At 39.3% G+C, this 27,988-nt stretch overlaps 2 protein-coding genes across 3 annotated transcripts; both read right to left on the bottom strand.

Moving 5' to 3' along the window:
* Positions 1-5: 5 nt before the first annotated feature.
* Positions 6-19,411, bottom strand: LOC122415373 (GATA-type transcription factor sreA-like). 2 transcript variants are annotated; one of them, XM_043427459.1, is made up of 7 exons: positions 18,386-19,411; positions 15,613-15,768; positions 13,173-13,648; positions 11,476-11,722; positions 9,186-9,627; positions 8,449-8,651; positions 6-8,340 (listed from the first exon to the last, which is right to left on the bottom strand). In XM_043427459.1, the coding sequence occupies exons 1-7, from the start codon at positions 18,521-18,523 to the stop codon at positions 8,203-8,205; spliced, it is 1,800 nt and encodes a 599-aa protein (XP_043283394.1). In that variant the 5' UTR covers positions 18,524-19,411; the 3' UTR covers positions 6-8,202. The 2 variants fall into 2 exon arrangements, with proteins under 2 accessions (XP_043283394.1, XP_043283393.1); XM_043427458.1 differs by having other exon boundaries at positions 6-8,651.
* Positions 19,412-21,001: 1,590 nt separating this feature from the next.
* On the bottom strand, positions 21,002-27,883 carry LOC122414753 (thioredoxin domain-containing protein 11). The gene is made up of 10 exons (XM_043426319.1): positions 27,300-27,883; positions 26,850-27,060; positions 26,546-26,776; positions 26,113-26,319; positions 25,818-26,015; positions 25,218-25,660; positions 24,822-25,128; positions 24,416-24,646; positions 24,095-24,288; positions 21,002-23,946 (listed from the first exon to the last, which is right to left on the bottom strand). Exons 1-10 carry the CDS (start codon positions 27,509-27,511, stop codon positions 23,430-23,432), a joined length of 2,751 nt encoding a protein of 916 aa, XP_043282254.1. The 5' UTR covers positions 27,512-27,883; the 3' UTR covers positions 21,002-23,429.
* Positions 27,884-27,988: the final 105 nt, after the last annotated feature.

Below are 27,988 nucleotides of genomic sequence, written 5' to 3'. Positions count from 1 at the left end.
TATCGTTTCTCGTTTTTTTTTCTTTCCTTTACAAATTACATAATCGTCTCTTTGTTTTTTCTTCTACTAACAAACTGTCAACGTTTGATTTTCATTAGAATTCCTAGCTCGCTCGGAGCTTCACATTATCGTCGGGTTTGGTGTCTCGTTTTGCTTAATTATTTGTTTTTTTTTGTTATATTTATTTGTTATTTTGTATAAAAATTGAATTGTGCCAACCCTCTTGACCGGTCGAATATTTCTGTAGTTTATCTATATGTATAGATATATATATATAATTTTTTTGGTCCTTTGACGTTTCGTGGTTTTCGAAATTTAACAATAATTTTTGATTGGAGGGACGAAGCGCGATGGAGAAACATCACTGTCGATTATGAGAATTACTCTCTTTTTCTTTCATTTGAAGTATATCAATGAAAATATATTGAAAATGTCGAAAAACACGAAACGACACTTGCCTCAACAATATCGTGAACGTTAATCTCGCAGAATACACAAAACCGTCTCGTCGTCGAAGCAGCAATGTTGCTGTTTTGGATTTTGTGTATGTTTTTTTCTTCTTCAGATAATTTAGAATGCTTTTTATTGTTACGTACGACCCTTTCGAGACGATTTTTCAACGACTCTTTTTAAAAGTGGATTTGTGAGGATTTTTTTCGTTCAAACATTTCATTTCTATTGACAAATTAAGTTTGAAGAAAGAAATTCGACTTGAATGGCTCCAAAATTGTAAAAATATCGATCAGAAGGGAGAAAAGAATCGCTAAAAAATGTTCTATTTGAAAAAATGGCAAAATTATTTTTTCGTGAATTCAACGAATGATAATGATAAAAAATGATTGAGGACAAAATCTAAAAAGCGCAGCAGATGTGGAGAGAATTGAGAATCGCGTGAACAACGACGATTCGTTTGTATAATATTGTAAAATTTTGTTCCTCATAAATCGTGCATAATGCAAAGATGCTGGCGTTGAATAAAATCAACGAAAGTACGTCGTACGTCACAATATTTCGGAATATCTGCGTTAATTGTAATCCGTTGTTTACTGTTTTTTGTCTATCCATTACTCGATCTGTTTTTTTTTTTAATTTTCGTCGTACTTATAGACTAATTACTATTCAACAATTCAAAATACTTATAACGATACGCACAACCTTGAATAATCTCAACAGCTGCTGGCCTTAGCCCGAACTAACTTATCTCGTAATTTCCTTGTTACAAAAGTAAATTTTATTTTCTCTTCGTCATCATCATTTTCTTTTTATTTTCTTCGTGTTATTGAACTTCCATTTTGTTTGCTTTCTTATTGCTATTATTTCATTTGTTTCGCAACGACGAGAATGTCCTCAACAATATCCGCTCAATGACGCTTTCATCTCTGGCGACTTCATATTCTCATTCTCACTCACGCTCTTTCACACTCTTTTTCGTTCAGCCATTCTCGCCTATCAAGTACAATTGAAATCGTCCATTCAGTGGCCGATATAAAGATTTTCGTATCATCTTCATTCTTGTATACAAAATACGTCTGGGCACTCGTAGTATTTTTTTTCTTTTCTTTACACAATATTCGTGAATTCATTTCACTGGAGCTTGGTGTTGACGGAAACGGACGGTTAGACGCGAATTTTCACAATTTATTTTCTTTCCCATTTTCAGAGACCTTTCTCACGTTTCAGTATTCCAATGCTTAGGATTCTACGATGAGTCTCTTTCAGAAGCGTTACAATCGTACAGTCGTTCGGACGAGCCTTAGAACAAAATCGAAAAGTAGAAATGAGCATTTCAAGAACCCCAAAGAACTCTGCGATGCATGCTTACAGGCATTTTCAATCTAATAAAAATCCAAATTTCAACAATCAGATACTACAAAGTCTTATTGAGTTACAATTCTCAGACTCGACTGTACGACACCGTACGCCCTTAAATTCGTTCTCAAAGTTTGAAAAAACTTAGCACAGAGACAGAGAGAGAAAGAGTCGAGATTCTTTTTCAATATTTTCCTTTGTTTATTACAATTTGTTTTATCATTATTCAATATAAGTATATATTCGATATAAAAATAATACTCAGTCAATTAGTTCGGATTAATACTCGTACGTGACGGGGAGACGGGGTTTCTTTTCTTCAGCGCTGCGAAAGCGTGTATACATTATTCAATAGTGTATATTCCAACTATTTTACGCATGTATTTGTATATCTTTATAAATATACCACTTTTCACGTGTCTAGTCGCGCGTATTACGTAAATATATGTATCCTCGTTTAACAATATGTTTTTGCATGTACACCGCTCTCGGTGAGCTCGGTTAGACTCGAAAAACTTTCAGGCAGAGAGTAGACGAACATAAAGTAGTGCCCTCGGTGGTCTCCTAACTTAGATTTCCCATCCAAACACCAATGAATTGTCCAAAAAATGCAACGACTTTGATTATTCTTTAGAGAATGATTGACACACGATTTTCTGCCGATGAGTTTCACCAAAACTTCAGTTCTTTGTAAAAAACAAAGAAAAATCTTTAAAACTTCAGCCGTCTTTGAGCGAAAGTTCAAATTTACTGGCAGAATTGACAAAGCTCTGTGAACGAGCTGCTCGAGAAATAATTTTTCGAATATTTTCCATTTTTTTCTTGTCAAACAATATTTTCTTTGCAGAGCTTTGTAAAGACGGCTGAAAGCAGAGTAGATTCGAGTGCGCGATTTCTTCCTGTTGAAATTCTCATTCAACGAAATAGGCTGTGAAAATTTTGCTCAACACACACCTCTGTACTCGCTCATTGAACAATACGCTTCGAAAAGAAAATAACAACGACATAATGCCAAACGTAAATCGTACAAAACACGCGAAGACGTAATCTGTACAGTTTGATAAATGATACTTAAAACCAAATGTACATTAAATATATGAAAAAAGGAAGGTAAAACTGGACGAAAAGCCTCGAGGCTGAAGGATGTGATCGAAAAACGGGATGGATTCGGAGATAAGATGGATGATCGTTCACACGGAATTTTATTATGAGAATTCTGATGAACGAATAAAGAAAAACAGTGACGGGAAGAACGATAAAAATAGAAGAAAAAATCTCAAATAAACGAGACGAAATCGTTATGGGAAATAATAGTACAATAAATTAAGCCACTTTAAGGCTACTACGAGCCGCGTTAAAACGTGAAACCTTGTCGCGATGACACTTGCGAGCGGAGAGGACAACAATAAGTTACTCGATTAAATTATTATAAAAAAAGGGATAGTTGGATCGGGTTCGAGGAGGGGGGAAAAATATCATAGGAATTGGCGCGAGGAGGAGGGGGGATTGTAAAAATACATGTAAAAAAGAACTAAATAATTTAATAATTAAGTAAGTGATTTACGTAGCGTATCGTTTTTTTGTTGTTTTTAAGTAAGGCTCAATGAAGTCTTAGTTTCTAGCGCAAAAAAAAACATAAAAAAAAGGAAGTACAATAAAATAAAATAAAACAAAGTTGTGGAATACTGATATAAAAAAAAAACGTTCTACAAGAAAGCCTCGGCGTGAACCATTGCCAAAACACCTCCGACAAATAAACATTCCCAATTGGCGCTCGGTTTTAGCAATCCACAAAATTCTCTCTAATACTCGATCGTAAGACACTTGTAGTTTCGTTATCAATTCTTTTGCTCTTATTTTTCTTCTTCTCTTCCTTCTCAACTTTTTTTTTAACTTTTCCTTTCGTACTCATTTTTCTGTCATATGTTTTTAAGTAATATCAATCGTAAAATAGCAATACCCGCCGTTCGATTGGTGATACCGTTATTGTAAAAAAATATCATCTAAAATTCGCAGCATTAGTATTTATATATATGTATATAGAGAGCTCGCCAAATCTACTCTTAACAATAAAGCCTACGATTTAAATGGGGGGAATAAAAAGGAGGGGAGACTCGGGAGCGTTGAATATAATATCGTATGAATATCGCAATAAAATAATCGATGTATAAACCGCGACGATTTATCGATAAATAAAAACGTAACGCGCGCAAACCTATCGTTGTAATGTTAAACGTGAGATGGTAATAAGGAGAGAAAGAAAAAAAAACAAAGTGAAATGAAAATATAAGTTTGAATAAAATGCCAAAAAAAATAACTGTCCATTCTTCAGCGGATGAGTCAGCCCTTAATATCATATTTCATTTGATCTCCCAGAAGAGATCTTAAAAAGAGGAAAAAATAATATTGTCACACATTTACGAATGCATTTATCACGATAAACAAAACGCGACAATAAATTTTTGCAACACGTCGATATTTGTGTTCTTATTTTATCTCCATTTTGAATGCCAACATTTTTCTGTTGTTGCTGGGATTTGAATATTTGACGGAAAGTGCACAGAGGAAGAATCTCACGTCAATTTTCATAAGTAAAATCTCATGGTTTTGTCTAAAATCAATTGTTATTTACGTAATTCTCGAAATGAAGTTACTCAAGATTCGAAAAGCGAATGGAGCATTTAATACTGTTTATTTATAAATATAAAATTCTTTCAGATTCCCCAAAATAATTGTCACTCTAGTGGGCCAATTTTTTTCTGCAGAGTGTGAAGTCCAGGGAACTCGGTGTCCCGACTGTGACACTCTTTTGTTGCGTCGCTCGTTAGAATCTTTCAAATAACTTTGATTCTGTTCCCAAGTAAAAATTAATGTAAACTATTTATGTGAAAATCTAATCGATTTGAAAAATTCGTGACTCAAAATTGATTGTCTCTTTGCATTGAGATCCACGTTCATCTGTTGGGATGCTTTGGAATTCAAGTACATTTTACTTTTGATGTAGAAATAAAAGATTTTTAATATCAGGTTGGAGGTAACATGATTGTGTTTGTACAAAGTGGATAAATAATAATAAAAAACTTTTCCACTTGAAAAAATTGCCCACTCGAAAGAAAATTTGCTCCGACCACGTTCGTTCGAACTTTTCCAATCTTATTGAATGATTTTCCGCTGCAGACTCATTCTCCAGAGGGATATTTTTGTTTTCGTACGAAAGAAGCGATTCGGGATGACGCAGTTGAAAAATAGTTTGGCGGAGACGCGTTCAGAGAAATCAGAAAACTGAGAGAAAACAAAGTTGAGATATTCGTGAAAATTTGTTTTGTTATATGCCCTTAACTATATTCTATGTAACAAAGACTAAATCTATTTTTGGCAAAGTTTGTTTAGGTATATATGACATTAGACACATAAACGATACACGTAGTAAGATGCACTGGCCGTAAGTATTATGCGCTATACTGAGGTTGCTTAATACTTTTTTCTTTATCGATTATTTCGTTATCTGTACAAAATTGGAAAAAGAGAAACGAACAGCAAAAATATGTATAAATATTTATATTAAAAACGAAGTCGAGAGGGTGGTTTGTGAGTCGGGATGTGAAGTTTTGTTAATAAAGTCACGTCGATGGATATTATTTTTGAATGTTGTCACCCATCGTAAATGTGGGAGGCAGAGTGGAAAAATTGGCGCTTGATTTGCGAGCCTAGAGAGAGAGAGGGAGAGAGACAGAGAGACAGAGAGACAGAGAAAGAGAAACAGCTTTATGGCCTTTGGAAAAGTTCTGAACGCAGAGGTCCCAGGAGCAATATAATTTTATTACGTATACTTGCAATAGATTTTAAAATTGAAATTTTACGGGTTGTTCATTCGGGGAATTGGTCGAATAATAAGCTTCCTGAATCTGTTAAATCCTAAATAAGCTCCTGAATGATCCTATAGTTTACTATCATCGTTATTTCTGTCGTACGAATGGTGTTTTGTATCGCTCAAGAGAAAAAAGGCGCTATCTTCGAGGCACTTGGATCGACGTTTGAGATTCTTCCAATTAGGGTCAACTTCATCATTCCACCTTGAAATTCCCTTAAGTACTTGATTCAATCGTATTTTCCCTCACGTCACGTGTGGTTTTCGGTTGGAAAAATCGAGAAATTTCCACCCTTTTGGTTGCTGGAGGAGACGCGAACTTGAGAAAAAGCAAAACACAATTATCATTCGCGACCGAAGGCGTTAAGTCGAGTGGGATAAAAGACGAAGGAGAAAGCAAACAAATTATCGTACTCAATCCGCTATGTCATTAAATCTACGTTTGTAAGTAAATTCTCCGCGATACGTTGTCTAATAGACAAAAAGAAGTCAGAGCCTGTACTGATTCGACGGTAAGATCGGTATTCGTACCTTTATCGGAGTGATATTAAAAAGAGAGAGGGAAAACAAAATAATATTCGAACAAAAATACGATGAGTGGTACAGATAGGATACTGGCAATCGTCTGACTGACTGCGGGCTTCGCAATTTTCTTTTCCGGACTCTCGCATCTTACTCGGCGCTTTTTTCCCCCGCAAATTGACGCGTCAAGGCAATTTAGCGAAAGGGAGAAAACAGAAATACATTTGCACGGTGAAAATGACCGTTCGATTGATTTTGTACGCGTTACAACTCGGACGAGCGGATGACACTGAAGTTTTCCCATCGCGTCGGCGTGATAAAGTTTAGGTGCAAAATTTCTCATTTTTTCTACGCGGATCAACTGTTTTTTTTTTCACCACAAAATTCAGTAAAGTTTCTAAATAGTTGGGAAAAAACAAACTGGAAGTTGTTATTGCGAAAGAATGAAAAAATATTGTTGCTCGCGAACGTTGGAAAAATTCGGGGTCATGATCAGTTATCTTCCCGCATTTCGTCAGTTTCGAGTTTGCGATTGATTCTCGTACACCGACGCAAAAATTAATATAAATAAAATATTTATATCGATGTGTGCGCCTGTGTACGATAAAATCAATTTTTTCTTTTTTCTTCTCAATAGACGAAAAAAAAAGACATTTTTCTCTTCAATCACTAGATTACTTGTAAACTGTGGAGGGGTGAGAATAGCGCGCGATAGCTTAAATACTATTAAAATGTAAAATAAGAGTATTATGATCGTTTTTTCCTCCCTCGTTACGCACATCTCGGGAGCTAAGAAGCCCGTGGAACAAAACACACGGTGTAAGAGCAGCTCATACCATTTTTATAATTCATTCATCATTAAATTCTTCATTGCTTGTTTTTCTTTTTGTGAATATTCGAGCGATAATACGCGTTTGTTTTGATCTATCACGTTTTGCCAGTCTCGGCGTAGTCGAGAGCGAACTTTTGTAAATTTATAATACATTGAAACGTATTTTAGCCCCCTTTTCGTTTATTTCGTAAATAAAAAGTCCCGGACAAAGAAGACACACGTAAAAAGTAAGTGAATAACAATTTGAACATTGAAGATAGAACAATAACGTACGATTGAACAATTTGTAAAGAGAAGAATAGAGAACAAACAGCCAAAGAAAAAGGTAAAATGACAAGAAAAATGAAGAATTTTCACGTATTTACAAGTCACGTTTCGGTCGCGCCTTTCAATGCGATTGTAGAAAAAATTTCGTATAAAAATATCCTCCCCGTATTATTTATCACGGTGCGCGAGAGCGTTTGTTTGTATACGTGAGCCACAAACCCCGCGCACGCCCGAACCTTCTGAACCTCCAATGTGTTTGTTTATCGCTTGTTACCGCCCCTCGTTGTACAAGTTAATAGTTAATACTGCGTTATAATATCAATTCTTAGTATACTGCTCTGCACCACGGGCCAGATAGCTTAAAAACAGTTACGAATTAAGAATAAGAAATAATAATATAATTTATAAAATAAAAAATAAACTGGCGACAAAAGAGAGGCGGCAATTGATTGCGCTAATCTCTTACGAGAAACAAAAAAAAAACATCTTCGTCACTTAAAACTCGCTCCTGTACAAACTCGATAATCGCCTTAAATTTTCACGTCATTCGATCACTATATGTACACATTTGTACGTATATATGAAAGAAAACGTATACATTAAATAGAGAGCTAATAAGGCATCGATTATTGAAGAACATGAGAATCGGTGATGCGTTGAAAATGGTGGCGATTCGACGTTGTAATTGGCCAGTATTCATCTTGTTTTCACTGCCCTTATTCTCGGATATAAAAACGCATATCCTGTCACCTGAGATTCTTCGTAAAGGTTACCACGGGCCCTTCCTTCGACGAGCTCGTGGATACTCTTTCGTTTTCTTCAGTTCCTCCTACATTTGTTCGTCGATTCGTGTTTCACTCATTTAGTGTGTGTATGTGTGTGCTCGTTAAATCGAACGTGCTGTTCAATGTGCCTCTTCCGAGAGCGAAGTGGCCACGAGATTGAGCGGTAAGTCGGAGATATTCTCCTCGTCACCGTCATCCGGTTCCTCGTCGGAGGGACGACGGCTCGCCGAGTTTTCCCTCGCCTCGTTCTTCACGTGCTGCGCAAAGTTTACAGCTTGATGACTCGTGTTCGTCGAATTTCCGCTCGGCGATTTCCGCGCCAAACGACTAACAAGATCTATCGAATACGTCTGCGGCGTACTCACGTGTGACATCATGTATGTCGACAAGGGTAACGAATAATTGAGCTGGGCTGGCGAGGCCGCCGGATGACCGCCTGACAAATGCGGTGGAGTCAATGCCGCCAGCATCAAGTGAGGCTGGATCTGACGTCGAAGAGCTGCCAACATGTCCGCGCTTTCAGAGTCCATTTGCTCTGGCTGCGTTTGCAATAACGAGGCGTCTTTCTCTGTAAAGTACACAAAAGAATCAATCAAATTCTCATCTTTCCTTCGAGGCTTTAATCGCGTACGATTACGAAACCTTGGAAAATTATCATTAAGACACAGCCTCTGTATTCTTTGCGTCTCTCAAAAACAAAAGCATTTGAATTAAGAAGCACAACACTTTTGTGCATAGGATAAAAAGAGACTAAAGTTTCGTGAGCCTTCAACATATTTTCGAGCACGAAAATGCTGTTCCTCAAATGATTACAGTACGAATTTAACCATTAAATTTAACTCTAGTACACGAGAAAATTCCTTGGATTTATCGGTAGTTCCTGAAATATTTCAATGGACTCGGTGCGCCTCGTTTCTTCGAGTCGTGGGCATTACTATCGGATATTTTTGACCGAAGGAAATAAGGCTCATTTTTGGGGGAGGGGGACGAGGGTTAAGATGGCATTGCAGAAAGGTATCGTGCTGTGAATAAAAGTTCCAAGAATTCGGAAGAACGGCGCACGATTGTGTACCCAAGCGCACGTGTATACGTATAGACTTACTTCTGTGCCGGGTGGGCTTTTCACCTTTTGGTCGGCGTCTACGGGTATGTATAGTGTCCCTTCTCATGGTTACCGGTCTGTTAACACCGTGAAGCTTGTAATAAAGCCCACAAGCGTTACAAACCATTTCTCCCTTCATGTTTCGTCGCCATATTGTCGTTGTCATAGTGCCACAATTGGTGCACGACATGTCGACCTTTTTCGTCGAATTACCACCGTGTTGATCATAATTTTGTTGTTTATTATCGTCTATTTTCCTCTTCATTTTGCTCGACCATGCTGTAAAATCCTGGGCCTGCTGTTCTTCGCTCGATTCCTGCTGATAATTCATAAGCTCCGGACTCGTTGGTGCTTTGCTCGGATAGCTTTGCTTTCTTCTTCCTTTTGTTTCTTTCCGACCGATACTTGCGGGGCTCGAGGGATTGCTGTCCATAGAGACGCTCTGAAAAGTTGACCAATCGGTATGATAAACGAATAAATAAATAAATCGAGCAGTGATTGAATGATAAAAAAAAAATTGGGTATAATCCAAGATAATCGGGAGGACTAAAAGAGAGAGTGTCAAGAAGACAATTTTTACGACATACGATCGAAAAGGATTTGCGTTAAGCTTGTGAAAACAGCGAGGGAATTTCGTGGGGATTTTTAGTTAACAATCGCTCAGAAAAATCCTGTTTAATGGCTAATACAGTATTTTTATTTCCTCTCGTATTTTCTTGGCGGTAAAAATGGAGATTTTCCGCAGTGATCGGAACGGTTTTCTTCAACGGGTACCCGAGGCTGTGAAGCAGGTATATAAATACGTAGGCAAAGGCCAAAAGGCTCTGACGATTCTTTTACTGCCCCCGAAAAACCGCTCCAATCCTCGCCCCCGAAAGAACCGAAAAGTAGACGGCGAAAAAGAGAGAGAGAGAGCGAACTGGAAAATCTGTACCTGTTATCGCACAGAGATCCTCTGTAATGGAAAAGATCTTCGAACAAAGAAACGTGCGGGAAGGAACATTCCTCTCTTTCTCTCTCTTCCTCCTCGGCTTATTCTTCGACTACTCCATCACGATCGGAAAACTCTCCAATGAGGGAGTAGTAGAAGACCTCTCTCCCTCCACCACCCTCTTATTACCTCCGGGGACTCGGAGAATCGAGAATTTCCTCGATATACACGAACAATGGACAAGAGTCCAAGAGTCTTTGAAAAATCCATTGTGACCCCCACCAGAGGCTAAGGGCTTATCTGAACATCTGTTAACAGCGGGTTGACACGTTAAGGTATTGCCCGTAAGTTCAAGAGATCGCCAAAAGGCCAAAATGAAATGGAAAAATGGAAGAAGAAAGCGAGAGGGGGAGAGTTCTTTTCCCGGTAGTTATCTATTATCTGTCGAAGGAAGCTTCTCGGATCCTTATGAAAAAGTTCATAGAGGCTTCGATACCTGAAGGGCAGGTGGGACCTAAATAGCGCCCCGAGGGATCCTTTGACACCAAGGGTCACCTGACCTGCCTCTAGAGTTTTGTTAGCCTCGCAGTTATATACTAACGTTTGTATACCTGCTGCTAGCGGCTTGCCCGATAGCTCTGCAGAGCTTCTTTTTCCTATTCGTTCGAAACCAGAGCCAAGCAGTTATATTTGCATCGTGCAAACAGCCCCTCCACTTTTTCCTTTTCTTACAATGTTTTTTTTCTCTTTTCCCCACGCGAAAGCAGCTTCTAGCTAAAATTTTATTTGCACACGAACAAATGCTTTTCGGACTCGAATTTTTTCGACTGTCAAATCCCGATCTCAACTCCTGGGCAATTCCCAATTCGTGTTTTCACCCTCGCCCCCCCCCCCCCACCGCTCTCGCTCCTCGTTCCTTTTCCTTCAGCTCGAACATTCGTTCCGAAAATGCTTCTCTTTCATCCCTTTCCCAGTGTTAATGATTCACAAATATTTGGTATCTATCCGCCTCAAAAATACAAGAGCTCCAATCACTTTTTCAAAGCCACAAGAATTCTCTTGTTCGTTAACGAAGCTCGAGCTCGATTTTCCCCTAATTTCAATCATCGCGTCGTTCTTCAGGTTTTTCTCCTCCATCGTCTCTGCTCACTGTTATTCGAGAACTATTCTACGTTTTCTGAATCAAGTTTCGCGTCGAGATACGTTTTTCAACACATTCAAATGAAACGTGTCGAAACAACCTTTTCATTTCTCGGTCTGAAGATTGTCCAAAAACTAGCATTACCAAGAAGCCACTTCGAAAGACTTTTCAACCGAATCACTTTTCAGATTCTTCTTTACCATAAAGCTCCCTCGTACCTTGCTCTCCAAACATGGCATGTTCGTTCGGTTGCCAAGTATCGAGCAATCCGGTGCCGTTCGTTCCATCGTCGTACCCTGTGTATCCCTGTAGAATCTTATTTGGGGCGACGCTCGATCTCCGTCAACAGCGGTTATTCCAATTTGTCGATTGTTTATCAACGATCGGAGTAAATTTGTAGCCTCACCGGTAAAACCATTGTTCAATTTATCTCCATTCGTTCGTGTTATTTCCAGGCTCCTGTTGCTGTTGATCAAAAATTCACACGTTCATTAGTATTTTTTTTATCGAGGACAAGCCTCTCGGCACGATTTACAAAGGAAAACAATCTGATAACCGTAATGGATGGCGGAAGTTTTTGAAAACTCTAAATCAAACTTCGATAACTCGAAATTATTCTCGATCGTACACGAGAAAATGGTATTTCGTTGGGAATTATCAATAATCACAACACAGGAAATGTTCTAAAATATTAAAATTCTCGAAAAAAAATATTCTCATTAACCTCAAAAAATTACTGATTGCCGACAAATGTTTGATCAACTTGAAATAACGATTGTATTTGCTTGGCACGAAGCTTTCAAGATTATTTCGTCGAGTGCTGATATATCGTGTGATATTTTTCAATGCTCGAAATCCAATGAGTGAAGAGAAAGCCGAAGGTGTGTCGCTTTGTGACGGAGCCGCACAAAACGTGCGTTAAGAATAGAACGATAAGGCGAGGTACATATTTACAAGGGCAAACAAAGACTACCGGCTGTGGCTTCTGGTGGCAGGTAAAACCATTCGGATAGTCATATCTTCTTGGTGATAACGCGAATCAACACTAAAACGCAAATACTCAGGAGATTACAATTTTTCACGCATTAGTCAAAGTCACATCAATATTTATCTTCGCTTTAGTAAATTCGGTAAAAGTTTACAAACGTCTGACGTTTCAAATTGCTTCGAGCGATCGTTTGAGTATCGAGTGAACTAGAAAAATCAGTGACGAAAGTTTTTTACGGTTTGAAAGACGTCAACAAAAAAATTAAGGCATTTTTCACAGGTTTAGGAGCCTGAAAATTTTCCAAATAAAGAAAAAAACAAAGCGCAGCTAAGTGAATTGTCGATGGCAACAGTAAGTAAAGATTTTTTACCTCCATTCGAAAAGGAAAGGGACTGAGACTCAAATGTAATAAGCATGGAGAATTGTCTCGTCGTTATTTCACGTTTCGATAATACTATGACTTAATTGTGAATGTCCAGAGGGACACACAAAGAAGAGAGAAGAAAAAACGACTTGGCAATGAAACGAGTGATATCACTATGCGCGATTCATTATTATTCAATCTTGATTTACGATCATGGCTAATAATAGACCTTCAAATGGTCTCACATATGAAAAACCATAGAAAGCTTAGACGCTTTGAACGACGGTTTTATCACTCGCTGTGATTGTCTCTTCTGTATTTTATTTGTGCTTAGGTAATTAAAGGTTCGATGAGCAATATTGCTCGATAAATGTCGAAACTAATGACATTTTGACAGTTTATTGCCTGCACTTTCGTTACGTTACTTTCAAACTGTTGAAATTTATTTAAAAATCTCATATCCGAATCGCAAATTTTATTTAAATACGGTTTTCTGTTCTCTCTTTTTGAACCAAAGAATTGAACTCTTCGTCTCAGTTGACTATTATCGATGAAATGCTTACTTAGCAAGTGCCTGCCACAATTTAGTGGTTTCCTGATCTATGTGAGTATCTGAGCAGTTGCTCTCGGGTGTGTCCATTCTGTTGACAGGGCTGCCAGCGTTGGGGGAACTTCTTTTGGAGCTGGTCTCATAACTGTTCTCGAGTTTGATACGTTTGTTTACAGTCATATCGTAACCGTTTTCCTCGCCGTCGCTCTCGTGTTCGCCCTCTCGATCCTCGATCTCCAATCTGTCCGGATCCGAGCTATTCGAGCACGTGTCATCCTCGGGCTCGCACTTTATACTTCCAACCATTTCTTCCTGGTTGGCTTCGGCCTCCTCGTCTCGCGTCTCGTCCGATTCTTCCGTCTGAGGTATTACGTTTTGATTTATGCTGATTGGAGAATTTGCGTCCTCGTTGAACAATGTTTTGTTTAATTGTAAAAACGACTGCGTCGGAGACTCGTCCTTTATTTTGGCAGTGGAGAAAGATTTTTCCTGAAAACAAAAAAACCATCTTTCGTTACCATTTTTTAAACTCAAATTTTGCTAACGAGAACGAATTATTCTGCGGGTGGGCGAGCCGAAATTACGATTCTTTGAAAATTACATTTTTGACGTTTCTCATCGAACGACCCGAACTTCGGCGCTACCTGGGGTCGATATTTGCAAAATTTTCAACGAATTTCTTCTTTCGAGGATTCTGAGTTGCAGTCACGTGTCCGCCTGCGACTCACAGACACACACACCGAATATTGATTTTTGTTTATACTACTGTGCTTATAGCGGAATCTCATTCGCACCAGAGCGAACTTGCAACAGCGTTTTCTCTCGAATACGTCGGCAGCGACGAGCTGCCGGTCGCCACACGTGTTTCATTGTTTACTCCAGCGCGTCAACCTTTCTCGCGAACAATTCGGCACTCCATTTCGTCAGTTTTTTATCCGTTAATTAAATCCTCGATCGGTCAAAAAAACGATGCGAATTAACTTTGGTCCGTGACAAATGAAACTTAAATGCAGAAAGCTTGTGCATCGAACTGTCAAAAAAGCCTGAAAACTGTGAACCCTGCTACGAAAATTCGAACCACTTTTTTCGATATGGAATCAACGATCTGGATTTTCAATTGCTAAAAAAACTGTAAAATTGAAGGAACGAAAGTTTATCTGAAAATTCGATTTTCACTCAGACTTTTCGTGGCAAACAACCTCAAAAAAGCGACTCGCTCGTCGAAGAATTACAACCGACGTTCCCGTCCTTAAGTACTTGATTTTAAGGTGTATTTCCATCCGCTTCGAACCGTTATCGCTATTTACACATTTTATCTCGTTTTTTCTAGGTCAGAGCGATAAGGTCGAGGCTCGGAAGGAATAGGCGACCTTGAGACGCCTTGCGCAACGCAAGCAAGCTACACGCATCAAACTGCATCCAGATTAAAAAGAAACAGCTTTACAAATATAACTGTGATTCCTGAGCCTGAAATACGCGAAGCTTTTCTGCAAACGTGTTTACTCAGTAAATCATTATGAAACTTAGTACGTGTTTACACGAGAAGTGGACATTTGCATCGTTGACATCTCAACAGCTGTCCACTTTTTGCACCGACTCCCAGCAGTTTTAGACTTTGACGTATCACTTTATCAGGACACGAGAAATCAATGATTTGTTGCGTTTCTGTGACGCAACGACGGTTACGGTTCTCTGTTTCCGTCTACGCCATTTCGATATTTTCTTCCCCACACGCGTCTCCCCGTGCAAGCTTTCCTGACAAATTCCATCCCCCCCAACGCCGTTTTTCCTCCACTTCAAAACTCAATCGAATTCGATGATTTTTCTGAAGAATTTTCTTCTCGAAATCCTTTGCATCGAGACTCGGAAATATTCGTGAATCTGTTCAGTGTTCTGGCTCGATCGGAATGAAAGATTTGCATCTCTTCGAGCCTCCGAAGTCAGCCTCGTGTCAAAATCCAACGAAAAAGCGTTTCCCGACAATGAAAGCTTCAACGTCGATTTAAAGGAGTGAGTCAAAGCGAGAATCCCGATGAGTCTGAACGATGGAAACTGTCGTTGAATTTATAATGGGAAATGGTCCGGATAAAAGCTGGTCAGAAGCCATGGAAATCTCATTCGCACTGCGAAGCAAGTGACTCGGAAATTTTTTGATGTACAGCGCGGATGTACGAGCGTACGAAGGAGAATTCTTATCTACAATCAGATTGCACATGTTGCACATTCCTGGTTTCATCGTTACTCGGAATTGTATGACTGTTGGTAACTGTCAGCGGTTTGGGTCAACTTTAAACGAGGCTTTACCAGCCTCGTAACTCCCTCAATTTATGCTCGAGCTGTCAGCTTATTTCCGCTTATGTTTTTTCATTTTTTACTATCGCGACGCTCGAAGAATCGTCCGGTTAAAATGGACGGAGGATCGGAGCAGGTGGGGCTCGAAAAAGCGGACTTACCTGGCTGTCCTGCGAGGACAATTGCTTCGCGCAGTCCAGGTATTGTTTGAGTATAATGTCAGATTTTCGCGAGACCTCGCGAAAGTTGTGTAGAATGTCCAATTTGTACACGCAACGGTGACAGATGATCGGTGGCAAACAGTCGCCATCTTTGACCTGAAAAATTCAAAAATTCAGGCTCTCATTTACTCGAGAAAAAGTGTCATAGCTTATTTTTGTCTATGAAAAATATTCGCTTGGCAGATCGCCAGCAATGCCTGCTTGTTTCGGGAGAAAAATCGTCCCCGATTTTTTGACACTTATTTTTCGGAATTAAAATTGTTTTTTGATTCGATGCTTTTTTTATTGAGAATCGAGCCAAGACGGTTCTTATTTCCTCGGTTGTGCTATTTTTTCAATAAACGAGCTGCCATGTTTTGTTGAAAACGTAACATTTTTCGGGGAACAATCGTTTCGACAGATAGTGCAACGATTTAATATCACACAGTTTTGGGTGTTACGTGGTAAGCGATTGGCGAAAGTATCACGAATAAAATAACTCTTCGAGAGACACGTGGGAGTTGAGGAGAGTTTACTATTTATAGGCCAAATGTAATGCTCCATTGTGTATTCCTCCCTCGAGTGACTCATTTTTCGAAGCGAATTTACCGAAAACTCGTTTCCATAACCGCAATAAAATAACGTGTGTGCATTTAATAAATACGGCTGTTGAGTACGCGGAGTTACGCGGATTTATTTAGACCCCCGAGATTTCGAAGTTTATCATTTTCGCGTATCTCTTGGCGGATCAAAAGATTCAGCGAATTAAATTCGTATGCAAAAGTTTCATGAGGTTTTCTGTCGAATTTTTTTGCTTTACGGCTTGTAGTGCCGCAGCGGTGAAAAATGGGGGAAAAAACAACAGGACTAATGTTGTAGAGGATAAAATTTCCTACGAAAAAGTCCCGAGAGATAATTTCGTAGCTCCGGTAGTTCGTTTCTGAGAGCGAGTCGTAGAAGTGCTCAGTTTTTCCGTGAGTTCCGCGAACGCGAATCTCTTTCGAGGAATATCGTTCGGGGAACTGACCCGCGGTAAGTACGAAAACGCCATCAGGAGTCTTTTCGAAGAAAGTTTTCGTCCCGACAAAACTGCACCTATTCGATGCCGCTTAATTTCCAATAACTTTGCCAAATGTGTGACAGAAGAGCGCGCGATTTTTTTTCACAACGATTGATAGCAGCCACAATAAAAAATGGTGTCCCAAGAAAAAGTATTGCGAGATATTTCGAGGCCGAGTTTTCGTGCTGAACTGACGATTTTCGGTGGAGCAACGACCCTGGGAGACCCTCGACGTAAACAAAAATAATCAACAATCAAATTCTAGCAAATCGAAACGGAGAGGGCGAAAAAAGTGTGTAAATCGAAGCGAAAACGCGAGATTCCCGAACGAAGGAGTCGAGGGCCTCGATCACGTAACCGAAAAACAATTGAGACGAATAAAAGTCCGAAATTATTTGAAAAAAGCCAGCTGTCCTAGTCAAATTGACTAGACATTTTTTCAGTGTAGGCCAACGTACTTGACGGGGGGGTTTGGGGGGGATCGAGCAGTGCGAGCCAATATATACCCACGCCGCTTTCTGACAAGACTTCCGAGAGTGTGTGTTCGGCCGCGTGTACGTGTGCGCGCTGTTGTGTGCGAGGGTACGCGTGTGAAACCTGATAAGAGGGCGGTCCAAATAAGGAGGCACGATTTATGCGAGCGGGGCTCACCGGAACGATATATTCGATGAGAAACGGGAATAAAAAATAAAACAAAATATAAATAATCCTCCTGAATAGTGATGCAGGAATGATGGACAAGAAATGTTCGAATGGCCAGTTTACAGCTGCCGAATGAACGTGCTCGGAATAATATTAGGCTGCGAGAAGAATGAAAGACGGAACACGAGCGTTATCACTGCCATTTTAAAATATTTCGTTAGTTTATATATATATATATACGCGTGTATCGATGTACGTGCATACGTAGATTCGTAAGTATATGTAGTGAAGGAGCCGCGAGTCTTATCTCCCGGACACATCTCTTGCCAAACTTTCTCCCCGTGCCACGCGCACCAATACGAATATAACGACGATATCACGAATACCGCACACACATACACACACACACACACGTGTGGCACATAAAACATATCCCTGATACACTCACTCACTCACTCACACGTGAACGAGAGGCACATGGATATATAGGCCTATAAAGAAATATAAAACTACGAGAGACAGTAGAGTACAGTCGCCAAAGGTATGCCCCTCTCTTTGCCTCTCTCTCTCACTTTTTTGCTGAACGATAGATAAAGAGGGAAAGACTAGGGAACCAGGATATTAAAAAGGTGTACGGGCACTCTCGATTATTCTCCCGAGGTATAAAATTCAGAGCAAGAGTGTGTGAGAGACCGAGAGAGAGAGAGAGAGAGAGAGAGAGTGGGGAGAGAGATAAAGAGATATCAAAAAGATTGTGTGTGAGCCTGAGCGAACGCACGGATATCCCAACGCGAGGAGAGACCCGCGGGCTCCCCAGATGTTGCGTCTATTTTCGATGAGACGACGACAACGAACGAAACTCAAGAAAGACGAAAACGAATGAGATAAATGATAAAGGAAAAACAAAAAAGACAAGGGTAAAGAGTATCGTTTGAGGGGAGGCTTTCATTTTTTCTTGTAGGTAATCCGGTGAACGTTATTGTCGCACTATCCAAATGAATATGGGTTTTCCGGTTTGGTGTGTACGCTTACCGCTATCGAGAGGCACGTAAGTATCTTGTCGGCAAAGTTACGCTGCAATCCCTCGTCATCGAAAATCGGCAGCTTAGAGCCGTCCGATGATAAACAAAGGCGACAAAGCTCGTAAAACTTGGGCGGTACATTGAACATAATTAATAATGGATTTTTATACGGCGAACCGAATGCCACCACACGAAAAAACGAGTCATCAAGTTGACTCTCGTTTTTTTTTATTACGAACTCACTATACACCCGGATCCTTTTCCTCTCTTTGCTTTTCTTTTTTTTTATTTTTTTTTATTTTTTTATTTTTTTTATTTAGTACGGAAACACACTCGCACGCACCGAAACGCTCCCGAATCCACACCAGCGACGATTTAATACTTTTATCGTTACTATTACTATTATTATGATTATTATCGTAATCCTTTTTGTCGTGCTGAAATTATTTTACGATTCTTTCTCCACTGCCAAAAAAAACACGCGGAGCACGAATACACACAACACACACTCTCTCTCTACCACCTTTCTTTGACTTGGTTATCTTTCCGTTATATTTTTAACAATTAAGAAAAAAAAAAGATAAAATAAAATATAAAATAACGAACGAAACACACACTACGCGAATCTTTTGCGGTGTTAGCAGACCGTGCTCTCTCTCCCGCTGTCTCTCACTTATCACAGTCACCGCCGCGGCTCATTGTCAGAAGAGAGGCACACACACACTAATCCGTTGTACACGCTCCCAATCCTGCGCGCACACTATCAAACCGTCTCTTTCTCCTATACCTTCTATTCCCCTCTCCCCCTCGCCGCCCCTCCCGTCTTCTCTCCGGGGCTTCCATACGCCCCTCTTCCGGCCTTTTCTCCAACCCTCTCCCTTCTTTGCACGTATCCCAATGAATATCTGTCTCTCTTTCGCTCTATCGCCGCGAGCCCTCACTTCGTTCAAACGCACACAACCGTAAATAGGCTTAGCGGCCTCTTCCCCCTCCACTGCGCCCTTTTGCCGTCCTGACAGAGATTACGAGAGGGCGCGCTTCGTAGTGTGTCATGTAAAAAAATTTCAGCTTCCAACTTTTCACCACTCGCGGCACCAGCTGTCAAACCCTCCAGAGACATCTATATTCTCGCCTAAGAGCCGCCATTTCGAGCGGCAAATATTTAAATTCTTCCGATTAGTAAACTGAAATATGTTTTCACCTGGTCCAAAATATTATTTTCGTTCTATATTTTTCCCAGAGCGAAATTCTAAGATTTTTTCCCTGTTTCTTTTGAATTATTTATTTTTTACTCTGCATAACGAGAATTTGACACAATCCTGATGTCGGGATTGTTCGTATAGCTGCGGACTTGTGTAAAGCTTGAATCGTTTCTTTCACAATTAACATTTTTGTGCGTCGAGTTTCAGGATTAATGAGTTTTATTCCGTTATCACCAATCTCTTCGGAAAAAGTGATAGTTTTGTTTCCGTTCGGCTTGTACACGATCTCCGCTAGTTTTCATTATGCCGGATAATAATATTCACTCCAAATTTTACAGTTATTCTCCTCACGGACATAGAACGGCATGTAGCAAAAAAGGATTTGGCGTTGCCAAAAATTCTCTCAGTCCCGTAATTCTCTGAATTGTCGCTTCCACACATTTGATTTTGTTGTTAGCATATACAATAAAAGAACCGAGAACAATAAAAATTGAATGTAGAATCAAGAACACGCCATCTTTTTCCGAGATGAACATAACCTCAAGAAATTTGTGCGAGCGAAAATAACGATTCTGGGTTATTCGTCAAAACCGTAAACTTCTCTTAATCGTGCCCGGGTCTCCGGTTTTTTCCTCGAAGAATCAGTATCTTAAAGTCCTTTTCCACCCTACGAATACCAAAATTCCAAGGTTGTTCCGAGAGATTTTTATCTCGATCGAAAACTTTGTAACGATTCCCAGAACACAGTGGAAAAGTCGACAGACTTCTACACGCGACGAAATTACAGAAAAAATCTACCAGATTGTAGGAAAATTGAGATCCGTTTCATCAGATTTAGCAATAAAGATGAAAATGGAAAAACTGTAATTACGAGATAAATGAAACGTTCGCATCATTCAACGAAGATTGGTGTCTCGAGCTGAACACGGTCAATCGGGATGTCGGTAGTACAAAACCGCTTTCTTATCACGCGTCATTTTTCTCGGAACTTTAATTACGACGAATAAGTAGCCCAACCCATAAATATATAAAACGGTCGAAAGATGGAGGAAGAGAAGAGAAGGGGAAGAGGGAATGACTAACGCTTGGTATTGCGCTATAATCCATCGACCACTTTCGACCCACGCTCCGGTTTTATCACACGAGACATCGTTTCCTACTACCTTTGGATTTAACGTGTACACACACTCGTATCCTTAGATTCGCTTCTTCGTACATACGTCACGTTTTTTCTACACGCACACATGCCTTTCAAATGAATTCGTATGGAAGCGCAACAGTCCGAACGATTACGCATATCCCACGTATTATCTCGCGCTGTCATACACCTTTTATCATCTGGAAATTCCTCTCGAATGCCAATGAGGCGCGCGATCGCTTAGGAAGAGGATGATAAAAATGGGACGAACAGAAAACACTTGACGTTCAACACATAAAATAACAATTATTATTATTGTATTTACATAAATTTACAGCAACAGCACTCTTTCTTTTCTCTCCATTCGAACCACATTTTTTTACGCTGTACACTGAATTCATTTGAAATAAACATAAAATATATATTTTAAATAAATAAATATACGTTTTCTTATTATATATACTTAGTAGTTTCCGAGTTAAGATTCGTCGGCTCGTGTCAATGAACAGTGCAAATAATCATCAGCCGTGTTTTTTCCACTTGTAAAAAATTGAGAAAACCTTTGTTTTCGAAGGTGCGAATTCGTTATCGTGTCGATACTCAGTAGCTTCGGCGCTGCGGTCGCATCGACTCCTGCCATTACAAACAGAGGAAAAATGCACTCGCTACAAAAATATAACTTTTTCCTTCAATTTTTCTCCCATTTGTCGTTCGAATAATTTTCGTAATTAGGCTCCTCCGTTTGTAAATTAAAGTTCAACCGCATCGGTGTATCGGACGACAAAATTTTTGTGCCCTTTAGAATTTACATAATTGAATGTTCCACGAACGCTTCGGGGCTCAATTTTTTGTTCAAAATCATTGTACTTATTCTCAGTTGAAAAAAAAATTCTCAGTAACATGATTCGATGGCAGATCAGTGAGAAAGTAAAAAAATTGACATTCGAACAAAATTTAGTACGTTATCATTGGAAAATAATAACGCCGTAGAATTTCTGTCGAATTTGAGACTTTCAGCTTTTTTTAACCTCGAAATCTTGAGTCGATGAATTATCATAACGGAAATTATTTTTTCATTCTGTCTATTCAACGACAGAAAAATCGAATAAAAAGTTGAACGAATTCTCGTTTCACGATTGAATGGAGAAACAGATTTATCAGATTAATGACAAGTGTCAGTCTCCGAGAAGCAGTTACGATTCTTCTCGTTCGAATATCATTTTCATACATTAATAAGAAGTTTCTCAGATGACTAATAACTGTACAGTTTGTACACCGTTTCCTCTCACACTCATCAATTGAAATATAGACAATTTACAATTTGCAGCGTAAAACAAAACCTCCGACGTTCACACCCATAAACGAACTCGTACTCGCATACACGTACTCTGATACACGATAGTATCACTTATTATTATTATTATTATTATTATTATTGAGTCTCGCACCGTTCAGCCTCGCCTATTGAGCGAATTATTCAAACTTCTCATAGAAATTGACTAATCACGTATTTTCACTAACTAACGTCTTTTTATCACCACCAAAATAATCGTATACAGCTTTATTTTATCGTAATGATTTCATCAACGCGTCAAAAAATATTCATGCCGAGCTAAAAATTCTCAAGAAGCAGTGGAAATTTCCTTGGTTTTTTTATCACATCAACCATAAATTTAGAATTCGCAATTCGCTAGATTTTCGACGCGGTTTCTCTTTCGATTTTCACTTTGATCATTTTATAACCTATAATTTCATTGAAAATTCATCAAAAATACCAATCTATGATGGAAGATTCCAGTGGAACTATTGAAAAGCAAAATAAATACGAGAATACAATGGAGCTATTACAATATTAGGAACGATCAATGTTTCTGTTGGTTTCGCGTGCGATCGATAAAAAAAAAGATAAATCACACACTAAACTGATGGAAACCCAAACTGATCGTTGTGCCTCAATTCATCATGATTTGAATGTCGTTCATTGAAATAATATTATTCAAATAAATTACGTGAACGTTTGAGATTTCTTCGAATTTGTTAATTTTTTTAACAGCTGTACGTTCATACGAAAAATTGTCGAACAATTATCGGTTTCGATGGAATGATTTTGAGCTGTTTTATTAAAAATTGATTAAAAACTGATTTCACGAGTAAGCCAGAGTTGCGAGAGGAATCGAATCGATTGTGAAGGAATCGTTCGAAGGAAACAAAAGAAATGCTTAAACCTCGGGCAATTCTCGTATTTTCGAACAGAGTAAAAAATATTGCACTCAATTCCAGCCTCCGGCATTCGGGCGATAAAAATCGATCGTTAGATCAATGCACGACTAGGTAATATTACTCATTCCCTTTGCTGGATGTGACGCTTTTGGTTCGAATAAATTCGCGAAATTCACAATAACCGTCAAAGCAATGCCAACGAGTGAGACTAAATTTATGACGGTGAAAAAATACTCCTGTCCACACAGGAAAAAGATGCGTGCTGAGCCAAACTCGTGACTTGCACGCAGGAAAAATCCTTTTCGGATCGCGTAAAAAAGTTGTGGTGAAAAATTCATCTCGGCTATACGAGAATCGTTTCTTGAATATCTGACGAATCAGTTGAAACACGAGTCTCGTATTCACCGAAATTGATTGGGGGAATTAACGTTTGAGTATGGAAAATAGCGATGTCCAAATCGCAGTGCGGTGTCGATAAAACGACCGATCACGTATCACAATTCGTCTTTAAGATTTTTGTCTTCTTTTCTCTGTGACTCAACTATCACAGCGTTTCCGGCTTTATCCTTTGATGGCGAGTGACTCTTCTTATAACTGTGTTTTCCAAGGGCAGCGAGATTTTTGTAATAAGTCTTGAACTTCTGCCTAATTTGCTCCAATTTACCATCCTCCGTCCGAAGATTATCCACCGAGCCGAGGATCAAATGCACTTCTCTCATGTGCTCCAGTTTCAATAATATTTCTCGTCGCACGTGGCTCGCACGCTTTTTCGATAACGACTCGCGGCTGCGCCTCGATCTACGATAATTCATCAATAATTTGTCTATTATCTCCAGACACAGACGACGCGTTCGTGCTACACAGTCTTGAGGTGGCTCTCCGGAACCGTAACTACAAATATTAACCAACGCCTCCACGTGCGAATCACCTTCCAGGTTTGCCAATACGTAGTTCAATAGATTTCGTATTGTTATCGGTAACGCGAAAGGATACACGGTGCTGTCCTCTTTCCTAAAATTATCATCAGCAAAAAACACTCTCATAATCACGATTGTTCTTCCACTCATTTACTCTCAACGAATGAATGTTGGAGCGAAGATCAAATGTTTAGAACAGTTTTCCAAGCGCGTATTTCAAACTAATAAAAACTGAGCCTCACCGTTTTGCTGGAAAAAACAAAATCGAGGGATAACGATCCATGCTGTATTCCCAGGGCAAATCGTTGTTGTCGCCGTCAATTCTCACGAAAGTTAAATGATCCATTTTCGAGAGATATTTAGCAACGGTCAGATACACGTAAGCGATTGCACTGCAGAACGCGCAGTAAGGTGAATGATACATCACAACGACATCCTGTGAATTATAGTTTGAATGAGCAATAACGTTAATTTGGAGCCGTCGATTTTTCAAGAAATCTTGTGCACATTTCTACTAATTTTTGAAATAACATTTTTTTCTTAAGAAGTCGAATAATTCTTACCATTTTGGGGTCTAAAACTGCGTCCAAAAATGTCTCTGCATTTAATTCTCGAATGCAAATCTCAGTTTCCTTAATATTTTCACATCCCCGCCGGCTCTTGAAGTCGTGCGCGAATCTTTTGGAGCTCTCAGAACGTAAGGTTCGTTGTAACACACCCTCGGTATATTGGTTGATGAAGTTTATCAATGATTCGCGGTTGTATGGTTGTTTCATCAGGTACTGACTTTCTTGCTGCAAGAGTAAGAAAAAAAATCGTTTCGATACTCATCTCAGCAGCCTCCATAGCATGTTCGTTTTGGCGGATAGTTTTCAATGCAAGTTCAAACTTATTGACATGAAATCTTCACGATGACTGGGCTCATTGAAGCAATTGGAATGATCAAATTCGTGATCGGGTTAAACTCACATCAGCATCTAAAATAACGACGGCGGTCTTATCTTTCATTTTCAAAATATCAATGCCGAGTCCCTCGGCAAAATGGAAGTACTGAACACTGTCTATGGCTATGAGTGCCAAAGTCTTGTTCATTCTGCAAGCCGAAGCTGTAACTTTCGATTGGTGGGTGTCTCCTGTTACTTTCGGAAAAATAGGATAGTGATATTTATTTCCTGCCAAGAATTTGATGCACTGATCCTTGAAAAACGTTGCTTTTACGCCCAGTGCCGACCGTGGATCTTTTTCGTTAGTTGGTACCGAGGATTTGTAATTCTCTCTGGATAATAATGGGACAAACAAGCATGGCGTTGAAAAGTGATTTTTTCGAAATGTTCCTTTTGTGGAGTTTTCATGACTAAAACTTACCGAGAATCGGAAGATTCTTCGTTCAAATTAGCGTTCCAGTTTCGATCGCCACCACAACAAAATTGGTGCTTTTCGAACTCCTCCCCGTTTTCCGCAGCTTTAAAAACGTCCAAGCCTTTGCAAATTTCTTGAATGCTACCCTCGGACATGCTGCAAACACCAGATTCCACGTTCGAATTGGTACCGAGTGTTTTCTTGCACGACAAACATTTGTTCATCACTACTCTGGCGCAACAACTGTCGTTTATCCATCGTTGAATGAACACGCTTACAGTAGGTGCGTCACTTCTCGAATTTCTTTCCTTCAAAACTTCCGCACATTTCTGACTTGCCTGGCGATGCTTTGCGGCTCCCTGACGAATATTTTCTCTCAACCGCTCAACCAAATTCTCAGTTAATAAAATGTCGTCACAACTGTAATATTGCAACGCGACTTCTCTCAGCTGAAATCAAATTTTTATACATGAGTTATTAATCACATTCCGCACAAGTCTTTAATCATTTTCGTCATCGGTAAAGTCAGCCAGTCAAATGTTAAAGAACATTTGACGTTGGAGACAATGTCAGAGTCGATTCGATCCTCTATAAAAAAAAACTCACCAATTTGAAATTGTAATTTGAATCGTGAAGAGGATTTCGCGGTGTGAACAGAAAAAGTACAGGACCATCCCGCATATAGGGAGCCAGAGTCAAAGATTTAACACCCGGTGGTTGAAGCCACAGTGCAACTTTGTGCATCGAGCCACCAATCCAATTTAGCAAATTTTGGGTTGTCCACATTTTCTCTGTTGAAAAGATCTGTTCGCAATGAAACATAAAAAATGAATAAACGCTTCCTATCTCATCTAAAAACCAACAACTTTTTCAAGCTTTTTTAAAAGCTTGAACAACTCACCAATGTTTCATTCCACATTGACAATATCGCAGATGGGAAGTTATAAATGCCAAATTCCTTGCTGGCTGTTTGAACATCCGTAACGAGTGCAAAAGTCACATCTCTGTTCGGATCTCGCCCCAAAAATCGCGTTGCTGTTCTGTAAAATTCTTTGTATCCCGGACTAATGGATAAACCCTTAAAATCGATAAATCCAACCACTACTGCCTGGCAAAAGACAAGAAAACCTGATATGAACATTTTGTCTGGTTACTTGTTTTCACAATCCACCAATTTTCAGTCATTTTCTTAAAGTCACTCCACGAATATTCATGATACTTCTAAAATCAATAGTGAATCATCATTTTTATATATTATATTGCGGTGTAAATGATTAAAATTGTAACTCTAAAAATATTTACTATTTGAGTGATATAAAAATTTGAAAACTTACATCACTTTCCACAAGAAGTTGAGCAAGCTCTTCTCTTTTGGTTATTCTATTTATCGGATGTATGAACGATTCCAAAAATCGTATCATGTACGGAGCTGTATTTATTCCTCTGTACTCAATAGGGGTATCTCTGGAAGGATAAAGTATGAGGACTGGATAACTCTGAATTTTATTGTATTGAGCCCTGCATTGGGATCCGGGATGCCAGCAATTGATGGCAGCAAAAAAAATCTGTAAAAAGAACTCCGGATAATAAACTCAGTTTTTCCTCTGTTTGCATGTTTCTCTGTGATTTCATCTATACCTTGGAATAATAGTATTGGGCGACAGTTTCAAATTCATGTCTGACAGCCTGACTTTCGGCGTCCCAAGGAGCATAGTACATGACAAAACTCAAATCTGCGTCGGACGTACGCTTTACCATTGCTTCTAAATGTCCTTTATAAAAATCCAATATTACTGAGCTCTGGTTGAAAAAAGGTTGGGCTGCAGGAGGTTTGGATATTCTTGGAGGCCTGCGAAGCATCATATTCAATTTTTTCAAATTTAAATTACCGTAAAAATTGGAAAAGGTAAAAAATAATCATTTCGAAATTTAGCGAAACTATTCGATCGGCAGATTTTTGTATTTGTAAAACTATTGTTTGTAACGTAGTAGAAAAAATACTAGTGATACCTAAGCAAGTTTTAAGAAATTGGACGATAAAATGAATTGTTTGTTTTTTCCATTTCTTTATATAACCTGAAAACTCACGCGCTATGAATCGCAGCAAAACCAAGAGTGAGTGTGACAGCAACATAGAGACAAATAATTTCCCTCGAATATGAAAACATCTTGCTCGCGAGTCTTTCTTCTATTGATGAGCGTCGTGTTCTGGCCACGTCGGAATTCTCTGATTGCGTGGCCGGTTGTTCACTATCATCAACATTTCGTGGAGTACTGGAATCCTCTTCCACGCTCAACATTATCCGCCCGATAAAAAATTCACTTAGTTTTCTTCTCGAGACTCGATATTCACGCTAAAGTTTTAAACAGTAGATTACACATAATCAACGCTGCGGTCATGAGGAGACGCTGCCTTTTAGATCTCCTTTTCCTTTCATACGTCAACATTAAATTTAATATGGTGTGTTACTGGTGTCCAAATTTCATTAGCCGAACGAACGTTTCAGGCTTCTCGCGCGCGCGTGTCCCGGCCTGTCCCAATCGACACTACACTGCTGCTTATTCCTGCGTTCGTTCTGACGTTCTTGTTCTCTCAACGTTTGTCTCCTCCTTTGCTTAATTTGTTCATGGCTCAAAAACAACAGCTGATCGAATGTCAGCAGCACATCACCTGTGTTTACTTTTCACCTGAAGTTATCAACACGATAAAAAGCTTATTGTTTTTCATGTTAGATATTTGCCTCTAAATTCATGTCGTACATTCAGATTTTGAAGTG

This window comes from Venturia canescens, chromosome 8 (assembly GCF_019457755.1).
Source record: "Venturia canescens isolate UGA chromosome 8, ASM1945775v1, whole genome shotgun sequence".
NCBI classification, from domain to species: Eukaryota; Metazoa; Arthropoda; class Insecta; order Hymenoptera; family Ichneumonidae; genus Venturia; species Venturia canescens.
The sequence above is the reverse complement of the archived record's forward strand: the minus strand, read 5'-3'. Positions and strand labels throughout refer to the sequence as shown.